Below are 25,664 nucleotides of genomic sequence, written 5' to 3'. Positions count from 1 at the left end.
GTACATCCCTAACCCATTAGTTTGTTTGTTTGTTTAATATATTGTAGTATTGGGGATTGAATCCAGTGGCACTGTACTACTGAGCTACATCCTTAGGCTTTTTTATTTTTTATTTTGAGACACGATCTTGCTAAACTGCCCAAGCTGACCTCAAACTTGCCATCCTCCTTCCTCAGTCTCATGAGTAACTAGGATTCAATTGCTTGCTTTTTATCAATAGAGCATAATTTGATTGATAAGTTTGGGCAAATAATTTAACATCTCTGGATCTGTTTTCTTTCCTATAAAGTAAGGAGGCAGAACCATCACATAATGACTTCCAATCACTTTTATACCCTGTCCTGTGGAAGTATATTTGTTTTTCTAATTTAAAAATCTTTAGTAATTATTTATGCTATATATAAATTATTCTGTTTGTACATTATGGTATTAAATTTCTATTCAGCTTTTCAGGATTTTTAGTTGTAATTGACTTAATAATATTGAACACCCGTCTCAGTGCTTTGATACGTGATGGGTATTAAATGAGACTTTCAACCAGATCTCCACAATTCCATCTTGTATTTTAATTCCATTATTGTTTTGCCATAATTTAAAATAAAAATTTTATATTGAAGTTTGGGGGGATGTGAAATTCAAACATTGTATAACTTACATAGTATGTATTTGGTTAGTAGTTTACGTATATTACCCAGTTGGATCCTCTTAAGGTGGGTATGCATGTAATCACAGTTCCCCAGAGAAATTAGTTGACAATGTGTGTGTTGTCGTAATTGTTCTCAATTTAATTGATGTTTGCTAGGCCTGGTAGAAATTGTTTATTAATTGATGTCTGATCTAAAGCTTAATGGTGAAAACATGTATGTATGCTTTTAATTTTGAAGGCCAGGAACTCATGAGTAAACATATATGCAGTTCTAATTAATGTGCTTTTGGAAGGCAGTTAGGTGAGATTTGAATGAGATGCAGAGTACTAAGTTGTAGGCTATCATTATTCATCTACATATAATCGTTAAGATATTAATGAGACATGCTACATATGTTATGTGGTCTTGATACTTTAATTGAAGTTTTTTGATACCTTTTGCTAAGTTCAGATTTCAAGGTATTAATTTTTATAATTCTGAGCTTTAGTTCTATATGTCAGAAAATTAAGGTGATACCCTTAAATTTTTTAACAGAACTCTAATGTGGTATGTCCTATGTTATTATAGTTAATAGTTTATATTATAGAATAAAGTAGTTTAGGTACATGTTTGAATAATTAAGATAGATATATAGATGTGCATATATTATATGATCATATTAATGAAGTCTGTTTTTTGTTTTTTGTTCAAAGCGGAAACTAATTTCTCCCTTAAATGTAAAGGCTACCTGGATTTATATCCTCAATCTTTTCAATCTGTCTCCTAATCTTACCCTTCTACCTCACCCCAACTCTTAAGTAATACTTAGTTGAGTGACATTAAGATGGTTCATGTCATTTTAAATACTTGAATTCCTTAAATTAAAGCACGTCATTGAGTGGCATTTAGCAATTTTAACAATGTCCAGCATCAAACATTTTAGGAGAGGAAAGAACAGTAACACATCCAATGGAAACTGGTGGCATTTCAGGAGGCAGAAGGTAATTATTAAAATTAGAATGTTTTAAGTTTGAATAATATTTGGTATTGACCAGCCTTGGTACCCTGGAGCCTGAAGCAAATAATGCTCTGATGGTTCATGAAAGCTGGCTTGGAGAGATGGATCAAGGTAGTAACTACCAGTTTGGTGCTTTACCACACTGACTTAGGCTTATGATTGGGGAGGATAGCTCCAGAATCAGTTGTAGAATAAGGAAAGTTCAAGAACCTATTCGCACCCTGACAGAGAAAGCTCTTTTCTATCATTTTCTACTGCTAATGTCAACCATACAGGTATTTCTAAAGGTAAAGGAAGTTCTATAAAACTCATTTGTTGCTATTGAGTTGAGGCAGCCAAATAGCTTGGAAGTAAAGAGAAAATTAATTAGATGTAATATTCACTGCCTAACAAGCTGAGCAAACCTCACCACGAAAACAAATAATTTCACTTTTAATAAAAGACTATCCTCTCAGGTAATAAATTACCCCTTCTCTTATAGTAAATTCTTAACTATTTTAATTAAGCCTCTTATGGCTATGTTTATCACTACTTGGGTAAAGGATGATTTTTGTAAATTGGTACTGCTAGTTTGAAATCTTATCTCTGCTGTTTTAACTTGTTCCTTTTTTGAACTATCACTGAAGCTCTTTACTGTGAAGTAACACACTATTCTTTTTTACCTGATCATAATCCAAGTTGGAATTTGTGAGTGGTTGTCTATTCCATAATAGGAAAAGATTTTTTTTTCCCAAACAAAAAAGCAGGTATCCCTTTAGAAATTTTGGCTAATTCAAACAGGGCAAAATCCTGTGACTTCAAGAATTTCTTGGTATAAGAGGTTATTAAAGGCATTCTTTTGAATTACCACTTTGTTTCTGATATGGAAAAAATGTAACTTGGTAGTTTTAAGCTGATAAATACTGAAATAATTATCTATGTACATTTGCAGAAATATTTCCTAAGTTTACTGGAGTAAAACAGAATGATTCACCTCCTAAAGAGAATGTAAAGGTAAATTAATTCTTTTAATTATAACTAAGAATTGAAAACAATATATATGTTACAACTCACTGGTATAGTGATAGCTTTCCTTAAAATTGTTTTCTATTTATTTGCATGAAAAACAGTTGTCACTATTTTCAGCTCAACTGTTTCAAAGATTTCTTCCTAAAAAACATTTTGACTAGAGGAACTATTTGGCTTAATAGTGCTAATAAGATGTAGCTATTATGTAAGTCAAAACAGATAAGTAGAACAAATAGGAGCTTTAGCTGAGCCTTGAGAATCTGAATACAAAAAAAAAACTGCCTTGGTAATTCCCAGTGTGCACTCAGTTGTATATGCACACAATAAGGTGGACTTTTTCAACAAAAGCTAGTGGAAAATGATAGGGTTTCTATAGATAAAGTTTATAACCAATGGCTACCAAGTTTAGCACTTCTTTGTGTGATTAGTAATTAACAATCAAAAAATAGAATTTTATTTTCTTAACTAGTAATTCAAGTAGTTATCCTCATAAAATTTTTATCCTGTACTCATCTCAAATACAGCCAGGCATGGTGGCACATGCCTATAGTCACAACTACTTAGGAGGCTGAAGAATAAGGATCACTTGATCCCATGAGTTCAGGACCAGTCTGGGGAACATAATGAAACCTTGCCAAATAGAAAAAGAAAGAAAAGAATTATAGCAAACTTATATAATAACATTTATTAGGTGAGATAAATAGAACAATAAATAATTCTTGAAAGAATTCTAAATTGTGAAAAGGGAAGCAATCATAGTTAAGAAATTATATAAGAATGTTATAATAATCTATAGTTATGATTTTTTTAAGAAAATGCAAGAATGTATGCTGCCTGAAGGAGGGAAAGCCTTCACAGAAGAGGTAATCCTTAAAATGGGTTTTAAATGATTAGGATATTGATATACAAATCAGGGACTTATTTCAAAAAAAAAACAGAATAGCATGAAGAGAGGCAAATGAGGCACAGCAGGTATTTTTAGGGTCATGTGGTAGTTGAGGGCATTAAAGGGCTTGTAAGAGATAAATGGGGAGGGCTTCAGATACCCAAGTGAAGTGTTGGAATATTTAACTTGGTAGGCAAATAGTTGTTCTAAGATACGAATTATCTGCCTTGCTTATAAGTATTAATGGAATCAAAACATTAGGTCAAACTATGAAGAAATTGTTGAAGCCTTCTTCATACAATCTTTGTTCAAACTTTTTTCATTCTCACTCACTGAGGAATAAAATGCCCATTTATGATTAAAGAGAGTATATATTAATTTATGTTTGTGAGTGAATGTGTATATTTATAGATTTCAGAAAGTGATTATTTGCTGATTTAACCTTGAACATCTGACTTGGGCTTGGGTCTACATTTTTATTGAGGTACACCTTCTATGGCATTTAGTTTACTCAGGATAACATAGGTATTATTCATTGACTTGCCTTCTCTACTGATTTGCTCCAATCCCCTTAATAGATGGAGGGGGAAAAATGATTTACCTGTGTGCTGTCTACAACTCAAAGCTTAGTAGAAAATGTTATTAAACTTGGTACTATAACAGCTTGCCACTGAATAGGTGTGAGATTTAAGGTAAATTACTTCTATTATTTTTATGTCCTACTGTAAACCATAATAGAGAAAATAATTATACCTAATTTATGGGATTGTTAACAAGATTTTAAAACTTGGCTTGGTGCCTTACATGTGGTAAGCATTAAATAAATGTTAGCTATTTCATTCAGCACCTTTTATTTAATAAACAGTTAACTGTTTAGTTAACTGAATAGTGAATCAGAATTTGTTGATAGTCTTGAGTTGACCATGATATAATTTTAGATTTCTTCCCTTATGTATGTAAGTCAGCAAGGACAAAAGGGTAAAGGAAATGATTTGGTCTCTAGAATTGGTATAAAAGATCAATTTTTATTTCAGTGGATCACAGGAACCTTTTGAAAACTTTCTAAAACTATTAAGAAGTACTACTGCTTAATAACATGTGTAAATTTTCTGTATGTACTAGCAACTAAGACTATAAGCTACATGATGGTCAAGTTATTTAATCTTTCTAAACCTCGGTTTCCCCATTAGTATGAGAAGGATAATTATACCTATGAGTTTGTGTGACTTAGATAAATTTATTCATTAAAGAATATTCTTGTCTTTTGTTTTTCTGTTCTCTTATTCTTCTTGTATTATTAAAACTCTGAAAGATAACTTTGTCTTTACAGATGCAATCTTCTGTGCAAGATACAACCTCTGCTAAAACTACTCTTGTTCACCAGACCACAAATATGTGTGCCATACCACCAAATCACCACCAATCGGCATTTGGTTATCAAGAATTAGAACATTTACAGAGTGTGAAAAACATTTCACCTTTACAAATTTGGCCTCCTTCAGGTAAGAAATTAACAAGTAAATACTGAGAAATTGACTTCTAAACTTATATATGACAGTGCTAAGGCCATCATAAATTTTATTGCACATCTGAGAAATATTGAAAATCATATCTGATAAATTCTAGGTTGGAAATAATCACTATAGCACATTGTTAGAAATCATCTACTTCATAATAGCAAATAAATAGTCAAAAATGTTCCTATTGATATTTAAAACTAATTGGATTCAGTAGTCATTATCACAGATTTTAGGAAAAACAGTTTTCAATTTTCAGTCTGTAGGTTCTCATATCTTTAAAGTTGGTGTTTGAGAACTGCCATGTTTAGCAGGGCTTAGTTAATATTCCTGGTTACCATCATAGAGGAAAGAAAGACTTGAAATTATAAATGCCAGTTTGAATAAGATAGCTATGTGAACAAGTATTCTCATTTTATTAAAGTAAAAACATTGTTTCAGAATGTTCACTTAATTATTAAAGTAAAAACATTAAGAACAAAATGAATCTGAAACTATAGTGTTTTGCTATTAAACCAAATATTTGTGATTTATTTTGATTCTCTTGAACAAAACATTTTTCTATTTGAGCAAAACAGTATTATTTCTTATTAAATAAATTAGATAACTAATTTGCATTTTAAAAATATTATAGTTTAATTTGTAAATGTTTAGTTTTTATTGTATGAGAACTGTAAGCATAAAGAATATATACCTATTTTTATGTTGGTTCAAATATAAGAAATATTAAAATAAAAATATATTAATATTAAAAAAAATTAATTATCTACTTTATAGCCATAGATAATTATTACATTTGAAAGAAAGAAAAGTTACTATATAGCTTATACTCAATTTACTTTCACATGAATACTGTATATTGACACATAGGTGATATAAAAAAGTCTTATCACTGCCCAGACACGTTCTACCAAGTTCCAAGTTCTTAGCAGACTTGTGAAATGCTGCTGTAACAACTGTGCATATGTTAGAAAGGTAGACTGCAGTGAGGAAAAGATATTTAGAGATTATGTGCATAGACAATTCACAATAGCTACACTGTGGAACCAACCTAGATGCCCTTCAATAGATGAATGGATAAAAAAAATGTGGCATTTATACACGATGGAGTATTACGCAGCACTAAAAAATGACAAAAATCATGGCATTTGCAGGGAAATGGATGGCATTAGAGCAGATTATGCTAAGTGAAGCCAGCCAATCCCTAAAAAACAAATGCCAAATGTCTTCTTTGATATAAGGAGACAACTAAGAACAGAGCAGGAAGGAAGAGCATGAGGAAAAGATTAACATTAAACAGGGACGAGAGGTGGGAGGGAAAGGGAGAGAGAAGGGAAATTGCATGGAAATAGAAGGAGACCCTCATTGTTATACAAAATTACATATAAGAGGATGTGAGGGGGAAGGGAAAAAAACAAGGGAGAGAATTGAATTAGAGCAGATGGGGTAGGGAGAGAAGATGGGAGGGGAGGGGAGGGGAGATAGTAGAGGATAGGAAAGGTAGCAGAATACAACAGTCACTAGTATGGCATTATGTAATAACGTGGATGTGTAACCGACGTGATTCTGCAATCTGTATACGGGGAAAAAATGGGAGTTTATAACCCACTTGAATCAAATGTATGAAATATGATATGTCAAGAGCTTTGTAATGTTTTGAACAACCAATAAAAAAAAAAATTAAAATAAGAGATTATGTGTGTAGAGAAATGAGGCTGGATACACATACACACACACACGCACGCATTCACACATATATATTTTATATGTGTATATTATTTTATATATATATATATATATATATATATATATATTTACTTTACAGTTAAGGAAACTTGGGCTAGAAAAACTTACCTAGTAGTGGTTCCTGTTTACTGAAAACATCTCCCAAAATTGGCTAAATTTTTGTATTGTTAGATTGATTTGATTTTATAGATACCTTAACTGTCTCAACTTGGTTGTGGTGAGGAGCGAGGGCTTGATGTGTGGCACAAAGCTTACTTCTCTTGTTATCACTGAGCCCAGCTTAGAATGCCTAAACCATGAGACACTAATGTATTTAGACCTAGATTGAGCAGGTGTGAATTTTCCTTGTCCACATCTCCTATTTCCTGGTTTCCACTTGGCCTTGCAAGGGCAGAAGTATCTTTCAAGCAGAAAAACTTTCTAAGCTGTTTAACTACAAAACAGATTTAGGAAGAAGAGAGGTTTTGATTCTCTTTTGTTGCTTCCAGTATAAAAATCCCTACTATTTTGAGTATTCTACTTTGTCTTAATATATCTCATCATTGTGGGAAAGGGAAAGGAGATCAAGAGAAAAAAATACCAGAGGCTAGAGGGTATAGTTTAGTGGTAAAGCACATTCTTCGCATTCTTGAGGTCCTAGGAATTTGGGGTCGATTCCCATCAACCAAGAGAGAAATATCTAATGCAGCAATAGAGGGCCTCCTAGGAAGAAGAATGAACAAATCTCCGAAGTAGGAAATATTTATATTTATAGTCATCTGTCTCTGGAAATAGATTTAAGCTACTCAGAGAAAAGTATGAAAATATGATAGTTCTCAGTCATGATTGAACAGGAGCATAACAAAATTAAGATTTTAGAGATTGGCAATGTGTTCAGTGGTAGAGTAGTTGCCTACCATGTGTGAGAACCTGGGTTTGATCCCCAGCACTACAAAACTACAACAGCAAATATTTTATTAGGCTAAGATTGGTGCTTAAGAAACAGAAAATTCTGATATATACAGCTATAGAGCTATAAAGGGTTGTGACATTAACTGTTACTTAGAAAATTCAGTTAACCTCTCAAGGCTTTAATTTCCTTTTATTTATAATAATAATAAAAGTGACTTCATAGAGTCTTAAGGATTCACATATAAAGTTCAAGGTATAAGTGGTTTTCTTAAAGTAAGTACTCAATATATGTTAGCTATGCTATTATTCTCATCCCAAGGACAATTGTACCCCTTAGGGCACAATTCTTGAGGTTATGGATTGAATGTTAGTGTACCCCAAAATCCATTTGTTAAAATCCAATTTCTAATGTAATGATATTTGGCATTGTGGCCTTTGAGAGGAAACTAGGTCTTGAGAGTCCTCTTGAATGGGCTTAGTGCCCTATCAAAAGAGCGGAGAGCTAATTTACCCTCTTCTATGTGAAGACCCAGCAAGAGGGCCCTTCATAACGCAGGAACCCCAACCTGCTGGTACCCTGATCTCATTCCAGAACAGTGAGAAATAAATACTTGTTGTTTAAGCCAATAAATGAATAAACAATAGGTAGAGTCAGTTTGGGAGAGGAGATGTTACAGAATATCTAACTGGAAATTTAAAAAGCAGAAATGGGTTTCTGGAACTAACAGGGTTTAACAGGAAATATGATCTAGGAATTTTCAATATGCAGAACTACTCAAAACCACAAAAATGAATGGAAATACCCAGGAAAATGTGCAGATTAGAAAGAAAAAAGGCCAAGGACAAAATTCTAGGAAATAAAACCTTAATAAAAGTAGAAGAAATTAGTAAATTAAAAAAAAGGGGGGGGGGGTAATCCAGGACAACTTCTCAAGAGGCTGAGGCAGGAGGATCACTTGAGCCCAGAAGTTTGAGGCCATCCTGAGCAATATAACAAGACTGTGTCTCAAAAAATAGAAAAAGAAGAAAGATTTGTAGAAGGAAGTCATCATCAAGAATATTGTATATTACAGAATATTCAAGCAGGATTAAGGAATGAAGACAGGATTAAAATTGGCAATGTGAGAAGTTTTGCTTTGGCAAAAGCTTTTTGAGTAGCCAATGTAATTGGACCAGAAACCAGACTGCTGTAAGTTGAAAAGTAATAGAATCTGGGTGTAGTGAATATTAATCAGTCTTTGAAGAAGCTTGTTGGTGACAAGGATGGGAAGATAGCTGGCGCTTTTAACAGGGAGACTTTTTTTTTTTTTTTGAGCAGTAGGAGGTTTTTTTTTGGGGGGGGGGGTTGGTGGGCGTTTTTGTTTTGTTTTGTTTCTTTGTTTTATTTGTATATGGACACAATACCTTTATTTTGTTTATTTATTTTTATGTGGCACTGAGGATCAAACCTAATGCCTCGCACTTACTAGGCAAGTGCTCTACCACTGAGCCACAACCCCAGTCCTCCTTTTTTTAGGTTTTTAATTTTAAAGATTTGAATATTTGAGGTCTGATTAGGAAAAAAATCAAAGTAGAAAATGTTGCTGTTTTCACTAGAGTATGTAATTATAGAAGAGTGATAATGATAACCTTGTCTTTGAAAAGGAATAAGGATAATGAAAAATAATGGTAATAATGCAAACAAGATGTTCTTTTATTTCTATCTTAAGAAAACATCCATCTGTGAAAAGACAGACTTCATAACTAAGTCTTCAGTAAGGATCAGTCTCTTGGTTTTTTTTAAAGTCTCAGTGTTTATCACTCCATCCATCAACTAGGATCAGTCCTTTTTATCACCTCTATATGTTTATTTGATATCTTGGAAAACAATACTGGGTAAGGGAGTTTGGATGATGCTAGAGTTGACTATTTGTCAACTGTAGGTGGCTCTATAACCAAGGGAAATGTCAAATATATAAACTGAAGTGTAAAATAGAGAAATTTACTTTTCTGGAGTTTAATCTCAATTGAAATCAATTTTTTGTTTAAACCTCATCTTAAATTTAAATTATAAAAGTAATCAATTTTATTCTGAAGTTTCCTTATTGGCAAATGCTTTGACAAAGTTAGTGTTCTTCAACCTCTCCAAACCTCCCCCATCTTTATTTCTATCATTAAATGAAAGATGTCTCATTTTTTTCTAAATTTTTGGTCACAAAAGATTACTAATCTTACTGTCCTTATAATTTAATCTTTCCTCATCTCATGAAAATCTCCATTGACTTGTATTGTTTTTTAATACAAATATTTATATTGTCATATCAACATGAATTCTCACAGCAAATTAAAAGATAAATTAATGAGTTTGCCAACTTGTAGAATTGACTAACATGCATATAAAGTAAAAATAATGTGCACTAAAAGAAGCAAAGTGAAATTTGAGGAGATGAGAGAAAGGCAGATGCATATTTTACAGAATTAATATTTGAGTTGGGCATTGGAGGAAAAAAGACTTTAAGACTAACAGACTTTGCAAATGGAGGAAACAATGTATGTGAAGGTATTTGGGCAACTAATAATTCAATGTGACTAAAGCTTTGGTTGGATAAACAGGGATGTGGGGAAATAAATTTGGAAAGGTAGGCCAGGTGAAGATTGTCAAAAACTTGGACTCTGGATACTTTGGGCATAATGATAAGGGTGTAGTCAATGGGGAGCCAATGGAGTTTTTGTTTTGTTTTGTTTTGTTTGAGCAAAGGACCTGCAATATTATATAGTCTATTTGAAGGAATAGATCATAGAGACCAGAGAAGGAGGAGACCAGTTGGACTGTTAAAGCAGGCAAAAAATTAAGTGTCAATGATGGAAAGAAGGTAAAGACAGAAATTTGAAAGAAATCGTGATGAGGAGTTCTGCAAATTAGGGATATATGTAGGTTTATTTAACAAAAGAAGGGATAAAGCTTTGGTGGATCCAAAGGGTACTGGCTAGATACTGGTCCAGCTAAAGAGCTCTAGAATAAGATGAAGAACAGGTTTCTGAATAAAGGTGAGTTTTATAGTGTTTTAAGGTTTCAGAGAAGCATTCACACAAAATATTTCCCAGAGAGTTATATGCATGACACGCTTTCTAGGCTTCTTTGACTCTACTTTCTGGATCATTCCATCTCCCTGAATATTCCTTACTGGTATTCCTGATTACCCAGATGAGTTATATCCTAAATGTTAAGCTTCTTATGTTTTTATTCTACTCCAGAGATTCCAAAGCACAGGCTTACTGAGCTAGCATTCCTCTAAGCTCTCATAGGAATGGTGTGGAGCAGCCTTCTCCATTACCTAGGTGTGCCATGCCTTTATCATTTTCTACATATTTTGACATGGAAAAGGTTGGGAAGAGATGCACTTTCATGTAATCTTGGTGCCTTTGACTTCCATTCTTATTTTTATGTCTCAAACATATCTATCATGTTTATACAACTCCAGTTGAGTATCATTACTTAAATATCATATAGGCATTTCAAACACATCCTGTAAAAATTGAAATCTCCTTTTCAGTCCCCAGATTTTGGTATTCCTCCCTTTTTATCATAGTACTGGGGATTGAGCCCAGGGCCTCAGTACCATTAAGCTATGCCCTCAGCACTACTTATCTATTTTCTTTTGTTTTGAACCAAGGTCTCTCTAAGTTGCCAAGGCTGGCCTAGAACTTGTGATCCTCCCCCCTTAGCCTCCCAATTCACTGCAATTATGGGTATGCACTATTGTGCCCAGTGATATTTTCATTTTAATTTGTGATAATGGCACTATTACCACTTGCCAACTTAAGAGTCAGAAAATCAAGAATCATTTTTAGAATTTACCTCACCTGCTATACATACTCTTTCTACTTCTTAAAAAATATCTCACCCCTGGCAGAGAAGGTATATAGTTTTGTGCCTGTAGCTTTTCTTCCTATTTTCCCATTTCTTGTTGAACTGAGAACACATCAGTGTATTAAAGAAGAAGAGAGGAGGAGAAGGAGGAAGAAGAAAACATCACTATAGTGGGCTGTGTAGAGATATACAAATTTAAAATTTTTTTTTCATTCATACATCCTTCAAGTGTTTTGTTCTTCCTATGCTCACTCCTATCCCTTGATGTTTCTTGCTCCTTTCAAACCTTAGCTTCATTTGTAGCCAGAGAAGAAGTCAGATACTCTTTGGTAACAGAAACCTAGGTGTAAATTCCTACAATGTGTAAATATATATAAATGGCTAGGATTTTGTGAGCTGGAATCAGTTAACAAAGACAGCCACTCAGTTTTGATTTGTCCTCTCTGTACTTTTACCACTATTTAGAACCTATAGAAAAGGGCTAGAGAGAATTGAAACAGAAATAATCAAGTAAGTTTCATGCATTAGGATGCTCTTGATTGCAAATGACAGAAAAATCAGCTCAAACTGCCTTTGTTGCCATGCATAGCCAGTAAGATAGCCATAATTTGATTAGGGTTCAGACTCTTATTTCTATAGTTTATCTTCACCCATAATAATAAATGAAATATTTGTATGAAAGCTTAAGAATTAATGGGATTATGCTTGAAGTTCTGGGTTTAATCCCCAGCACGCACAAACATGCACATGAGTGTGTGTGCACGCACACACACATACACCCACACACACGAAGAAAGAGAATTAACAATATTTCATAGTTTGTTCTCTTCACCTCAAAGTCAAACTTTTTCATTTCTTACACCATAATCTCACTAGCCATTATTGCCAGATATGTCTGGTATCTTAGTTCCTCTGTTCTCTGTGTTATGGTGGTTGTTCTCAAATGGTCCACCCCAGCATCCTTCCCTGGGATCCCTATATTAGTCTGTTCTTAAATGAGTTACTGATTGGGAGATGGAATTGTTGTGATTGGTTTGACCTAGTCAAGATGCACCTGTAGAGCTCCCAGTCTACAAACTGGGAGAGCTGTATAGCAAAGAACAGGCAAATAGATTTTGTTGGTTCAGCCAAAATGTCAGCTATACTTTATGATGACCAGAATAAAACCAGACAATAACAAAAAGAAAACAAAGGAGGTCACTTTCAAGTGAAAAATATTTATTTTTTTCAGTACAAGTCCCTGATGAAAAATATTCCAAAGTTAAGGTGCGTCCAAAAATTAAATATTTTGTTTTCATAGTGTCTGACCTGAAAGGAGAAATAAAAGCAAATTCTGGATAAATACTAGAAAATACTTTGTACCATTCTAAATATGTGTTTTCAGGTGATTCCAAGCAACTCTTGAATGGCCCAAGTATGATACATCCATCTGGTCATAATGATGCAATGGTGTTAGAATCTGAATGTCAAGTTCCTGTGCAAAAGGTAAAAAGTAATATTATTTTTTTCTCATAAATCTTAAAGAGATTCAAAATTGAATAAGAATTAGAATAAGAGATTTTAAGCCCTAGTTTGAATGAGATTGAAACTTTAGATGTAATTTTTGCATATATAAATTTTAAAAACTAGATGTGAGTAACAACTGTTCTCCCATCCACTATCATCAGTCTTTTTTCTTTTTATATATTTTCTTTATATGTATACATACACACGCACACACATACACACACACAGAGTCTACTTTATTTATTTATATGTGGTGCTGAGAATCAAACCCAGTGCCTCACACATGATAGGCAAGTGCTCTTCCACTGAGCTAGAACCCCAGTCCCTATCATCACTCTTTATGCTTAGGTTTAATTTCAAATTCTATGACGTTTTTTGTATTTGCTGCACACACGTTTATGTATATATATGTGTATACACTAGGGACTGAACCCTGGGCCTTGCACATGCTGAGCAGTGCTCTACTACTGAGTTACATCTCTAGCCCCTTGTGATAATATTAAACCAAGTCATAAAGCTATTTTTTAAAAATCTGTTGTGGGGGATTTTATAATGGAGTCATATGTGCACTTAATCTTCAAATTAATGCAGGTATCATTCAACAAATGTTCTGTATGTCTGGGATACATTAAATACATTAGATACTATTCTAGGCATTTGAGTTCAATTTTCAGAAAGTAATTATGCAGAGGATATTCTCATTCTCTATTTCTCTATCTCATCCCTTCCTCCCTTTATTTCTCTTCTTTCTCTTATCTTTACAAGTACTTAGGAGGAAAATCATAGTCTTAATTTTTGAGATTATTGTTTGGGAACACTTATGAAATATAGCATTACTAGATTTGAGCATACTGATTTGGTCCTTGTGCTTGAATCATTGATTTCTTACATAATGCTCTACTAGTAAATATTATCATTAAAGACTATGTTTAATGTAGGTATTTTGTTACTAATAAGGATGAAATAGAACCCATTAAACACTACCTTTTTTGACAACCAACATTAATTTTGTTTTGTTGTTGTTTCTCTTAACAGTGTCATCCAACCTCCTTAGTTCAGAAAGGATAATGCTACAGAGTTTCTTAAATGTTTGTTTTCCTAAACACAATAATCTTTGTATTTCTAATTTAACAAAACTTTGTAATTTTGACTGATCCAAAATAAAGTTTGAAAAGAAGGAGATTTCCAAAATGGCAAGAGAAAAAATAAGCAGTAGAAAATAAAGTTATGTTACACCATTGAAGTTTGTACTATCAGTGAAAGTGACATGTATATTCTTTTTTATTCCCAATGCTTAGCATATAGTAGGAACTAAAATATTTGGTTGAAAGATTTAGAAGAAATGTGATTGTGTAGCTTGTTCTCTACACACACACACACACACACACACACGCACGCACACACAAATGGTCAAACAATTTCAATATTGACATCATGTCCCACCCCCACTCCCTGCTTGTTCCCTCATCATAAGCAATATTAACATTAATTGAAGAGAGAGGCTATAGAATTTTGGCACTCCCAGAAATCTCTGAGAATTAATCTTCATGCATAAACTGAAGTCCAGATATGGCTCAAGCCCAAATAAGTGCTGAAATGAAAATGAATGATTTCAACAAACTCTTAACATCTCATCCTTCTTTTATTCAGAATCCTTAGCTTTGTCCTTCTTCTCGTATTTACTTCTGCCTTAAGTGATAGAATCTCTTCTTGTCAAAACTTTTCCATATCTATTCTTTATTTTTGTTCAGTCAATAGATTTATTGTAGAGCTTCTTGCTGTCTCTATAACCTCTATCCATTATTCTTTTTTGTCATATTTTCCCACTACCTGTTTGCATCTTAAATTGCAGTTTCTCAACTACAGAATGTTGATATGTTAGACTGGGTAAATCTTTGTTAAGGGTAAACCTGTGTATTGTGGGATGTTTAATAGGAACCCAAACCAATGTCCTCTAATGTTGTGTTACTCTTTCACTCACTTCAATGTGACAACCAAAAATGTTTATAGACATTAACAAATGTTTGCTTTGGTGGGAAGGAGGTGACAAACTCACTCCCAGCTGAGATCCAGTGTTGGAATTTTTACATGGCATCTAGCCATGCCCCCATTCCTATAATTCACATTCCTCAGAGGAACCATTGACTTAATTTTTTGAATTGGTTCATTTTACCATATGTAAAAAATAGAATATACTCTGGCATAATTATTAAAGCACAGAATATAATTTGCTCTATTCAGTCCCCAATATTTCCCCTTCCCCTCCCTTTCTCCCAACCCCTGTTCCCTTTCCTCTAGACTGTAGATCTTTCTGCTATTTACTTATAGTTTTTTTTTTAATTAGTGTCTTGTGGATATACATGAGGGTGAGATTCACTGTGGTATATTCATATATGTCCATAGGAAAGTCAGATCAGATTCATTCCACTGACTTTCCCTGTCCCACCCATCCTCCCTCCTTTAATTCCCCTTTGTTTACTCCTCTGATCTTATTCTTTTTTTTATTCCCCACCCATTATCCCCTTATTTTGGATTAGCTTCCACATGTCAGAGAAAACATTTGACTTTTGACTTTTTTGTGGACTGGCTTATTTCTCTTAGCAAAATAGTCTCCAGTTCCATTCATTTACCAGCAAATGTCATAAAGTCATTCTTTAAGCTGAGTAATACTCCATTGTGTATATATATCACATTTTCTTCATCCATTCTGTTAAGGGGCACCTACGTTGGGAACCAGGGACTTCTAAAATAGCTTTGTCCCTCCCATTGCCTTGATAGGATGTGAAACCCCAAGGTCGTCTTCTACTTCTTTGTGATTGAACATCTACCATCGTGACTTCAGTTTATGGTATCTATGCAGATGATTCAAAATATACTTTTAAATCTGACCTCTTATAAGTTTTAATCATTTTTGACAACTTCTCAATTTCCTACAGTGAAGGAGTTGCTAAATTCTTTGGGTTTTACCTCTAAGGATAATTCATTTTCTCTTTTCACTACCAAAACCAAACCTTATTGCTTTAATATTTTTTCTTTACCATTGTTGGATAAACTCTTATAAAGGCCAACTAGACTTTTAATGTACAATATGGTTATTTTAACATTATTAATTGGTCCTGGTATGTCTCACTTGAGATTCTCTGTGTTCTAATCCATTAAGCCTCAACATTCTTATTTTAGTTCTCTTGATCATGTTTTTCATCTGCATAAAAGCTTTAGTGATTTGCAACTTCTGCCTTTAAAGATTAAACAGATCTATGTTGTGATCCCAATTTAGCTTATCAATCTTAACAAAATGTGCTTTATAATTAATTTAAACTGAATTACTCATTATCTCTAGACACACCTACTAATATCTTTGTGTCTTTGTTCCATAAGGAATGCTTTCCATCCTTATGTCTGCCTATCAGAATTCTTTTCTTTTCTTCACAATACCTGAAACACTTTTCCTATGTTTCAATCCCACATATAAGTTTTCTTGTTTTAGAGTCTGTTAAAATTTTATCACAATAAAATAACAATTTCAGTAATTTTAGGGCACTGAAGCAGAGACCAGGGTTTCATTCTCTTTGTTCCCTATTAAATATACTATCAGGTATTACCTGTCCTGTTTCAAATCCCTGTTGGAAAGTGAGATTCTTCAGCTGAGTAAATATTAGTCACATGATCCCTGGAACTGGTATTAAACCAATTCCATTGGTAAGGACAAAAATAGATTGTCCTGTTGAGTAGCAAAAACTTCAAAAGCATAATTGAATGACCATTGATGAAAGTCCCTATGTATGTGGTAATATTTGAAGAGAGATGTTCTAATTACTTCAGAACACAAATTTATCAGTCATAAATATTCTTTTGCCTTGTATGGAACATTAGTATAATGTTATACTAATATTTCATGAAAATGTATCAAAAGAGCAATCAATCATAATTATTAAGGAGATAATCATAAACATAAAGTCATCAGGATATTGCATAATCCTTTCTCTTTACCATTGTCATACAGATTAACTCTTACAAAGGCCAGCTAGACTTTAAATGTCCAGTATGGTAGCCTCTAGTCCCAGGTGGCTACTAAGTCCTTGAAAAGTGGCTGTAGCAACTGAGGAACTAAGTTTTACTATTTATTTTTTACTTAATTTGAATTTAAAACTAATACAATTCAGTTATTGAAAAACATAAATACATTTGGAGCAACTCAGCTATATGTAACTACTTTAAGTTATGAATTTACTTACAGCCTAATTGTTGCTAATCACTTTTGTATATGAAATATGCTATGGGCATAAATAACAATTCTGAGGACTTAGTATGAAAAAAGAAATATCTTAAGTCTTTTATATTGATTACATATTGAAATAGTGTATTTGTTAAGTAAAATATAACAATTAAAATTTAAGTTTAAGGGGCTGGGGATGTGGCTCAAGCGGTAGCGCGCTCGCCTGGTATGCGTGCGGCCCGGGTTCGATCCTCAGCACCACAGACCAACAAAGATGTTGTGTCCGCCGAGAACTAAAAAATAAATAAATATTAAAAATTCTCTCTCTCCTCTCTCACTCTCTCTTTAAAAAAAAAAATTTAAGTTTAAAAGACTTTAAATGTGGCTACTAAAAATTTTTAATTACATATATATCTATTGGGCAGCATTGATCTCAACCATGGCATATATTAAGAATTGGTAACTACATCCATTAATTTTTGTCTTCTTACTCTAAAAGGAAAGACATGTCAGAGAGTTCTCAACGAATCCCATGCCATTCCAACCTTATGGCATAATCTTACTTCAACTCTTGTTAATCACTTGTGTATTTGTTTTTATTTCCCTATAGGATCATAAGTATCTTGATTACAGTGAAAAGTGTACTTATTTTTATGCTTCTTGCAAGTTATTATGTAGTTAATACATATGTCTCACATTAAGTTGAAATAGTTGGGGACTATGCTATTTGGTCTTCAATGAATTAAGTTTATATAATTTGTTATCCTGTTTTCATTTTCCTTCTGACTTTAGTGGCCCTTTTAGTAAAGGTGCATAAAGGCCTTTGGAATCTTAATTTCATCTAATACTGTATCAAAAGATATTGTCTTCCAAAATTTGGTTGGCATCTACAGATAGACTGAATCAAATATTTATTTTAGGATATAAAGATTAAGAATGCTGATTCTTGGAAAAGTTTAGGCAAACCGGTGAAAACACCAGGTGTACTGAAATCCTCAGATGAGCTCTTCAATCAATTTAGAAAAGCAGCAATAGAAAAAGAAGTAAAAGCTCGAACACAAGAACTAATACGGAAACACCTGGAACAAAATACAAAGGAACCAAAAGTATCTCAAGAAAATCAGAGGTCTGTAATTTACTTGGTTAAAGGAGCCTTTGGGAGGTATAGAAATGTATTTTAAAGTATTTGTCAAGTGACTATGGTTCATCTATTTAGTAAAATACAGAATAAATTGTAATGGCAAAAATACATTTTTACGGGGCTGGGGATGCGCGCGGCCCGGGTTCGATCCTCAGCACCACATACAAACAAAGATGTTGTGTCTGCCGAAAACTAAGAAATAAAATGTTAAAATTCTCTCTCTCTCTCTCTCTCTCTCTCTCTCTCTCTCTCTCTCTCTCTCTCTCCTCACTCTCTCTTTTAAAAAAATACATTTTTAATTAATATTTTTTTCTAAGTGATAGTATCTGTTTTGAAGAAGAAAGAAATAATCAAGTCATTAAGCTGGTAAAGATACAGATATTACCAAGTTATAACAACATTATTTTCCAGAAATGTCCTAAAGTTTTTCCGTCCTATAAGTAAAAGATAGTGGTTATCTTTTTTAAGGAACTTGAAACCTACTTTGAATTTTACTATTTCTTTAAGGGACCTTGGAAATGGATTGACTCTAGAATCTTTTTCAAATAAAATGCAAAACAAATGCAATGGAGAAGAGCAGAAAGAACATCAGCAGTCATTGGATGCTCAAGATAAATGCAAGCTGTGGCTTCTCAAAGACCGTAATTTAGCAAGGGAGAAAGAGCAAGAACGAAGGAGGAGAGAAGCAGTAAGTGAATTTTAGTTTGCTAAACCTAAACAAATATTTAATAGAGCTTTGTCTTTTACATATTCAAAGATGCATTCAGGGTGGATTTTTTGTTTTTATAGTAACAGTGGAGTTACCTCTATAGTGGGAATCAGGTTCTACATTCAGCTTAAAATAAAAATGTTATAGTCAAAAGAAGCAAGCATAATGTAGTGTTGCTCCTCAAGCTACTAAAACCCTGTGGTTCAAATCCTGAGTTCTGCTATTTACTAGACTTTTGAACTCTGGCAGTTCATTTAATCTATGATGAGTTTGCTCCATTATAAAAAGTAAATAATAATGCCTGTTATGAAGATGAAATGAAATAGCATGCATTAAGCACAAAATGGCACAAAAGTGATTATATTATTAATCTTGAAAAATCTGCAAATCACTTATGAGTTGTAGCCAAAAGATATGCTATTTGTTTCAGATCAGTGTTTCCTTAATTAACTGCTAGATTAAGAACCTTTCATTTAGGAGTCCTAATGTACATATTTTAAAAACTAAAATTAAGTCATTTTAACCATGAGTTTATTTTAGAAGTATTTATAATTTAGCTTTCAAATATTTGGGAATTTTCTGACTAGTGATTTCTGTTAGTAGTTTCTAATGTAAATCAAGTGTCCCAACTGGACACTCCCATCAAGGAGCGCAAACCTAGGTGGGGAGGAATGAAGGGACAAGAGACGAGGGATGACAGCAAGACAGGAGTTCTGATCAAGCTGCAAACTTTTTGTTCACACAGGGGTATTTATATGCAGGGGATGGGGAAGCTCTCATATCAGCAGTTGCTGGATGTGGGTGGTAAAACTGCCAGCTGCAGGATGTCTGATGATCCTGATAACCGCAGGATGTTTCAGGAAGATAGGTAGCTGCAGGATGTCTCCCAGGGGGCTGTTTCTTGTAAATGTCAGGCTATTCTTTGAAGGAGACTTTCCTTCTAGCCCCTGACATTTCTCCCTTTCTTATATAAAATATTTGACCATACCTTATTGTCCATGTTTTTTAGGGGGTGATAGAGGCTCTGTTCCTCTAGGAGGCCTTAGAATATCTCCTGATCCGAGCGAGCGTCTTCACTAGGAGATTTTGTGGCCTTGGCATGTTTTTGGAGGAGACAGTTTTGAGGGGGAAGCATGCCAACCGCCATGCACCAGAGCGTGTCACTCAGAGGTCTTGGGTTTTGGGATCCGTGGATCCATCCTCCTGCAGTCCTTCCTGCACCCTCCGTTATTTTGGCCTAACGTTCTCACTCCATGGGTTCGTCCTCCCCCAAGCGGAGGGGTCCATGGAGGAGGGATAACTTAACCCTTATGGCAAGGGCAGAAGATGGTTGGTCAGAGCTGTTACTTATACTTTTATATAAGAAAGAGAGATCTGTGGGGATGTAAACTTAAGAAATAAGCCTGTGAGAAGGGTGGAACATCCTTGTAAATGTTATCTCCAGACTATGATAGTGGACCTGTATGGGCTGTTTAGCAGAAGTGCCTTAAGCAGGATCCTCACACAGATTGTTGGCTGCATCTGAAAAAGAGGAAAATTTGTCCTCAGGGGGAGGGTCTCCGTCCCTGGGTTGAGGTAAGTCATTAACCTGTTTAACCAGGCGTTCTGGTAACCATCTTGGGGGGCTGCTTGCTCTTGGTCCAAAACACAAGCTGAGCCTCGTCCCCAGATGAGGACAGGATCTGGGCCTTTCCATTTATTTGTAAGGGGATCGCGCCACATAACAGGTGGGCGAACAGAATTGGAGGAGGGATGCCAGTGTCTGTCTGCGGGCGAATGGCCTTCACTGTCTAGGGTAAGAAAATTAAGGGCAAATAATGCATGGTTAAGGCGATCCCTGGGAGTGGTAAATACAAGGTCGGAAGCCTTAAGGCGGGTTAGCCAAGTCTTTAAGGTAAGGTGGGCACGTTCCACAATGCCTTGGCCCTGAGGGTTGTATGGAATTCCAGTAGTATGACAAATTGGTAAGGTAGCACAAAACTGTTTAAACTTGGCACTGGTATATGCAGGGCCATTATCTGTTTTAATATGTATTGGTTTACCCATTATGGAAAAGGCTGAAACAAGATGAGAAAGGACATCTTTGGTAGCCTCTCCCGGAATGTGGTGATGCAAAAATAAAGCCACTGAAGGTATCTATAGAAACGTGTATATATTTGGTTTTTCCAAATTCAGGAAAATGAGTAACATCCATTTGCCAAACCTGATTGGGCAGTAATCCTCAGGGGTTAACTCCCAAGTGTTGAATGGGGAGGGAGACAGCGCAAGCAGGACATGCTTTTACTATTTCTCACGCCTGTTGCCTGGTAATTTTACAAAGTAATCGAAGGCTCTGGGAATTTAGATGGTGAAGATTGTGTAACTCTGTGGCCTTTTGAACGGAGCCAACAAAAATTGGAAAGATGGAACGAGTTACCGCATCAGCTTGGGCATTACCTTGGATAGCTGTGGCCAGTATTTTTATTTTTCCAGTGAAATCATTATCAATAATGCCAGGGAAGACCTGAACACCTTGTAAGGTATAGAGGCTCTTCCAAGAATAAGGGCACACGTATGAGATGGAAGGGGACCCATAATTCCAGTGGTTATTATCTGGGGCCCTTGCATGGAGTCTAATATTGTATCGGTGGCGGCACAGAGGTCCAATCCTGCGATGCCTGGGGTGGCTCATTGGAGGGTGGCAATTGTGGAGAAGGATTTTGAGGTAGGTTGGGAGTTTGGGAAGGAACAAACCTTATTGCCCCTGGGTTTGTCCTGGGTGGGGTCGGGGCCAGGGGCTGGCCCTGCAGGGAGTTTCCCCGAGAAGCGGGAAGAAATAGGCTGTCCAAGGGCATTTGTCTTAGATCTACAGAAAAAAATGGTTCATTTAGAGAATAATTTTATGTGTCTAGCACTAGTTGATTACAGAAATAAATAAAACAATGTTTTGTTTTTGTTTTTATTTTGTGGTGGCACTGGGGATTGAAGTCAAGTCCTCAAATTATGCTATACAAACTCTATAGCTATGCAAAAGTTACATCCTCATTCTTTTGCCTTGTATTGTTTGAAACAATACAAAGCAAAAGAATGGGGATGTTAAGTTTACCAGGCTGACTTAGAACTTTGGACCTTCCTACCTCAGTTCCCCAAGTAACTGGGATCACAGGCATGTGCCACTGTGCCCGGCTCTCAGTTCACATTCAATATTGACTCTTTCAATATTGAGAGATTTATGTCTTACTTGGAGAAAGAAGTCAAACTAATTCTTCATGTCCATACAGGTTTAATTTTGTTTACCACATGAACAATATATTAAGGAAACCAAGTAGTATTTTTAAAGAAATAAAAATTATATACAAATTCATTATGTTAAATAAGTTGTTTGCATTTGTATGATCTGTTTTCAAATGTTGCATAATCATTTTTATATAACTATAATAAAGGCATTCATTTTAAAAGTAATTAAAATGTTCTCTTTTTTACAGATGGCAGGTACCATTGATATGACTCTTCAAAGCGACATTATGACAATGTTTGAAAACAACTTTGATTAAAATGCAGTTTTTAGATTAACCATCAACTTTAAATGGATAGTATAAAAGATTAAAGTGCATATGGTAAAATGATTGCTTTCAGACACCTAAATATCAATCTTATATTGTATTTTGATCGCTCTAAAATGATTAAACAGTTTTCACTTACATTTAAATAGCTATATGTTCATTTTTTAATGGCATCATTTATAGGAAATTTTATTCTTTAGATCCCTAAAATTGAATAGATTCCCAGATGTTGTTCTTTCTCCAAATAATTGTCATCTATACATTATAGGCCCTATTCTAAGAAATGAAAATCCAAAAGAGATAATCCCTGATTGTTTTTTTTTTAATGAGGAATATGTAAAAGTGTATCAAAAACAAAGTTCCTGTTGAGATTTTTAATTTTAAATAAATATTTGCCTGCTTTTAAAATATTTAGAGCTTCTATGCCAGGCATGGTGGTGCACGCCTGTAATCCCAGCTATTTGGGAGGCCGAGGCTGGAGGATCGTGAGTTCAAGGCTAGTCTTGGCAACATAGCAAGACTGTCTCAAAATTAAAAGACAAAATTTAAAGGTCTAGGAGTGTAGTTCACTAATAGAATGCCTTTGGGTTTTATCCCTAGTAGCCATCCCTCCAAAAAGAAATACTTAGAGCTTCTAATAAATAATACTTGAGTATCAGGTTTTATAAGGTTTTCTGCTGATTCTGTATTCAAAATTTATACTGAATTTAGTTTAAATAAATATTACCTATGGCTTGAAAGATGTTGAATTTGGCCAAATATCAGTAAATACTATGTATGCGAGTTTCTGTAGGAATTTATCAGATATTTATTAATATGTATAAGTGATAGCAATGAATGTTTAATTTTACTTAACTATAGAAAGTATTATTTAACTATTCTGTAAAATATTTTTGTTTTGTCATTTTCAAGTTGTATAAATCATGTGTATTAGCTTCATGTATTTTAAATGTTTGGACTCTTGAAGTGTAACACAATTCAGGCACTATTTGATACCATCTAAAGTAAAAATTCGAAGTGTGTATGTATTTTATAAAGAATAAGAAAGTTTTCTTGACCTTATTTATTTTATAATATGACAAATCTTTAAAATATCTTTAGATCATCAATCACTTTAAAAACATGATTAGTGGCTAAAATAGTGTTGTTACAACCAGAATTAAAGTGATAACTATTCCTATTGAAACATATCTATTTTTAACCAAGAAATTAGTGTGTATTTACTAAACAGTATGTATTACATTATTTTCCTAAAATATTATGTATAACATAAAGATTACATACAGAGAGCCAAATGGACACTTAACTTCAAATTTAAGGCAAGTTTTCATAGGTTGGTTGAAATCAGCTTAGTGGAGAAGAGTATTGGTTGATAACTGATTCTTCCAATGTTATACACTATTTTTGTACTAGATTGTTTTCTCTTCTTACATGTAACTGTCTTCAACTACAGTCTGGTTTTGTGAGAACTTCTTTTCTGGTAACATCTATCACTGCTCTTCAGCTCCTAAAACCTCTTTGTTGTTTCTGGGATTCATAAAAAGTAAATATTTCTTTCCTCTTTTTGTTCTGAGTTGTTAAAAAAAAAATGTGTTTCCTGGACCAGCTGTATCAGCTTTATCTGGGAAGTTTTTAGAAATGCAAATTCTCAGACTTCATAATTACCAAATCAGAAATTCTGGTTGTGAGGTCCAGAAATCTGTAGTTGAACAAGTCCTCCACTTGCTTTTCATACACACTAACATTTCAGATCCTTTGCTCTAATCCCTGCAGCTCTCATTTTGTGCTTATTTTTTTAGTGACTCTTCTTGACCTTTGCAATGCCACTTGCAAACCATTCTCTCCTTCCTTTCTCCCTAAAAGCTCCCAGCCTCAAATTTTTCATCTCATCAGACTAATCTTAATGAACAAAAACAGGTTCAGCACCCCTTTCCTTTGCTATAACCAATTACTAAAAGCCTTCCATAAAGTTAATTTCAACACATGTTTTCTTACTGCTTCCTCCTATTCTTGTCTATTCCTTTGTATAAGCCCTTGACACCAACAGTCTTTAAGACCTCACCAAGACCTACAATCCCATTAATCTTTTTCACAGAGCTTCTCAGGCTGGAGGTGTAGTTCAGTGGTGGAGCATATGTGTTTAGCATATGCAAGACCCTGAGTTCAATTCCCAGCATAAAACAAAACACAGTACTTCTCCCTTTCATACTCTGACTTCTCTGCTTGTCCTAAGTTTATAATACATTATTATAATCATTCCCTTGCATACCCTCTCAACTCCATTGCTTCTTTCTTTGTTGTATTCACTTGGCAAAACTCAAATCCTTATGAAATCTGACCACCTGCTCTGCATCCGTGAAACTAAATATGTTTAGAAAAAAAACATGCAACCACAATAACCATTCTCACTTTAAAATTCTGAGCACAATCTAAAATGAGCCTTAGTGTTGGCTGGAAATTAAGTTTCCATGCGTTGTTCACTCTCCCTAGGCAGTCAGCTACTTCATGTCTCCATTCCACTTCAGACATCTATTCAATATCACCTCACCCACCATCAGTCTCTGCTACCTATTTCTTGCTGCTTTTTCACAGAGGTGACAGAAATAATCCTAAGATCTTTGACAGGCTTCCAATACCACTACAACAATCATCACTGTGATATATTCTTCTCTCCCTTTCTTTACAAAAAATGAATTTTCCCTTGTTCTCATCTCATTTGTCCCTGTTAGGGCGTCTTTTAACAATTCTTTCTTAACTTCCCAGGATCATTGCTCCAGTAATTATGGTTTTTATTGTCAATGTTCCCTCCTGTAGATGGTTTTCAGTATACAAATTGTAGTTTTTCTGAAAGATCAATTATAGAACTTGTTATTTTCTTCTTTTATGTTGGCTTCTCACATTGGCCCATCCTTTGTTTTTCTTTATAATAACTCTTTAAATTATTTTAAAAACTCTTTTTAAAGTGCACAATTCAGTTGTTTTTAGTATAGTTATTATTGGAAAATTTC

General features: G+C 34.3%; 1 protein-coding gene across 3 annotated transcripts in view; it reads left to right on the top strand.

Moving 5' to 3' along the window:
* The window catches only part of BRDT (bromodomain testis associated), a gene marked incomplete at both ends in the record, with an annotated part of 47,489 nt that extends 24,842 nt beyond the window's left edge, over nucleotides 1-22,647 (top strand). Inside the window, 6 exons of one of the 3 annotated variants that reach the window (XM_081308241.1) lie at nucleotides 2,576-2,637; nucleotides 4,869-5,040; nucleotides 12,927-13,027; nucleotides 18,185-18,390; nucleotides 18,913-19,093; nucleotides 22,579-22,647. In XM_081308241.1, coding sequence (XP_081164367.1) covers nucleotides 2,576-2,637; nucleotides 4,869-5,040; nucleotides 12,927-13,027; nucleotides 18,185-18,390; nucleotides 18,913-19,093; nucleotides 22,579-22,647 — 791 coding nt within the window. Of the gene's footprint in view, nucleotides 1-2,575; nucleotides 2,638-4,868; nucleotides 5,056-12,926; nucleotides 13,028-18,184; nucleotides 18,395-18,912; nucleotides 19,094-22,578 lie in introns of all 3 variants that reach the window. The other 2 variants (XM_081308242.1, XM_081308240.1) reach the window with 2 other exon arrangements.
* Between the last annotated feature and the right edge of the window lie 3,017 nt (nucleotides 22,648-25,664).

This window comes from Spermophilus citellus (assembly GCF_964194105.1).
Source record: "Spermophilus citellus genome assembly, chromosome: 9".
NCBI classification, from domain to species: domain Eukaryota; kingdom Metazoa; phylum Chordata; class Mammalia; order Rodentia; family Sciuridae; genus Spermophilus; species Spermophilus citellus.
This window is presented reverse-complemented; position numbering and strand designations above follow the sequence as displayed.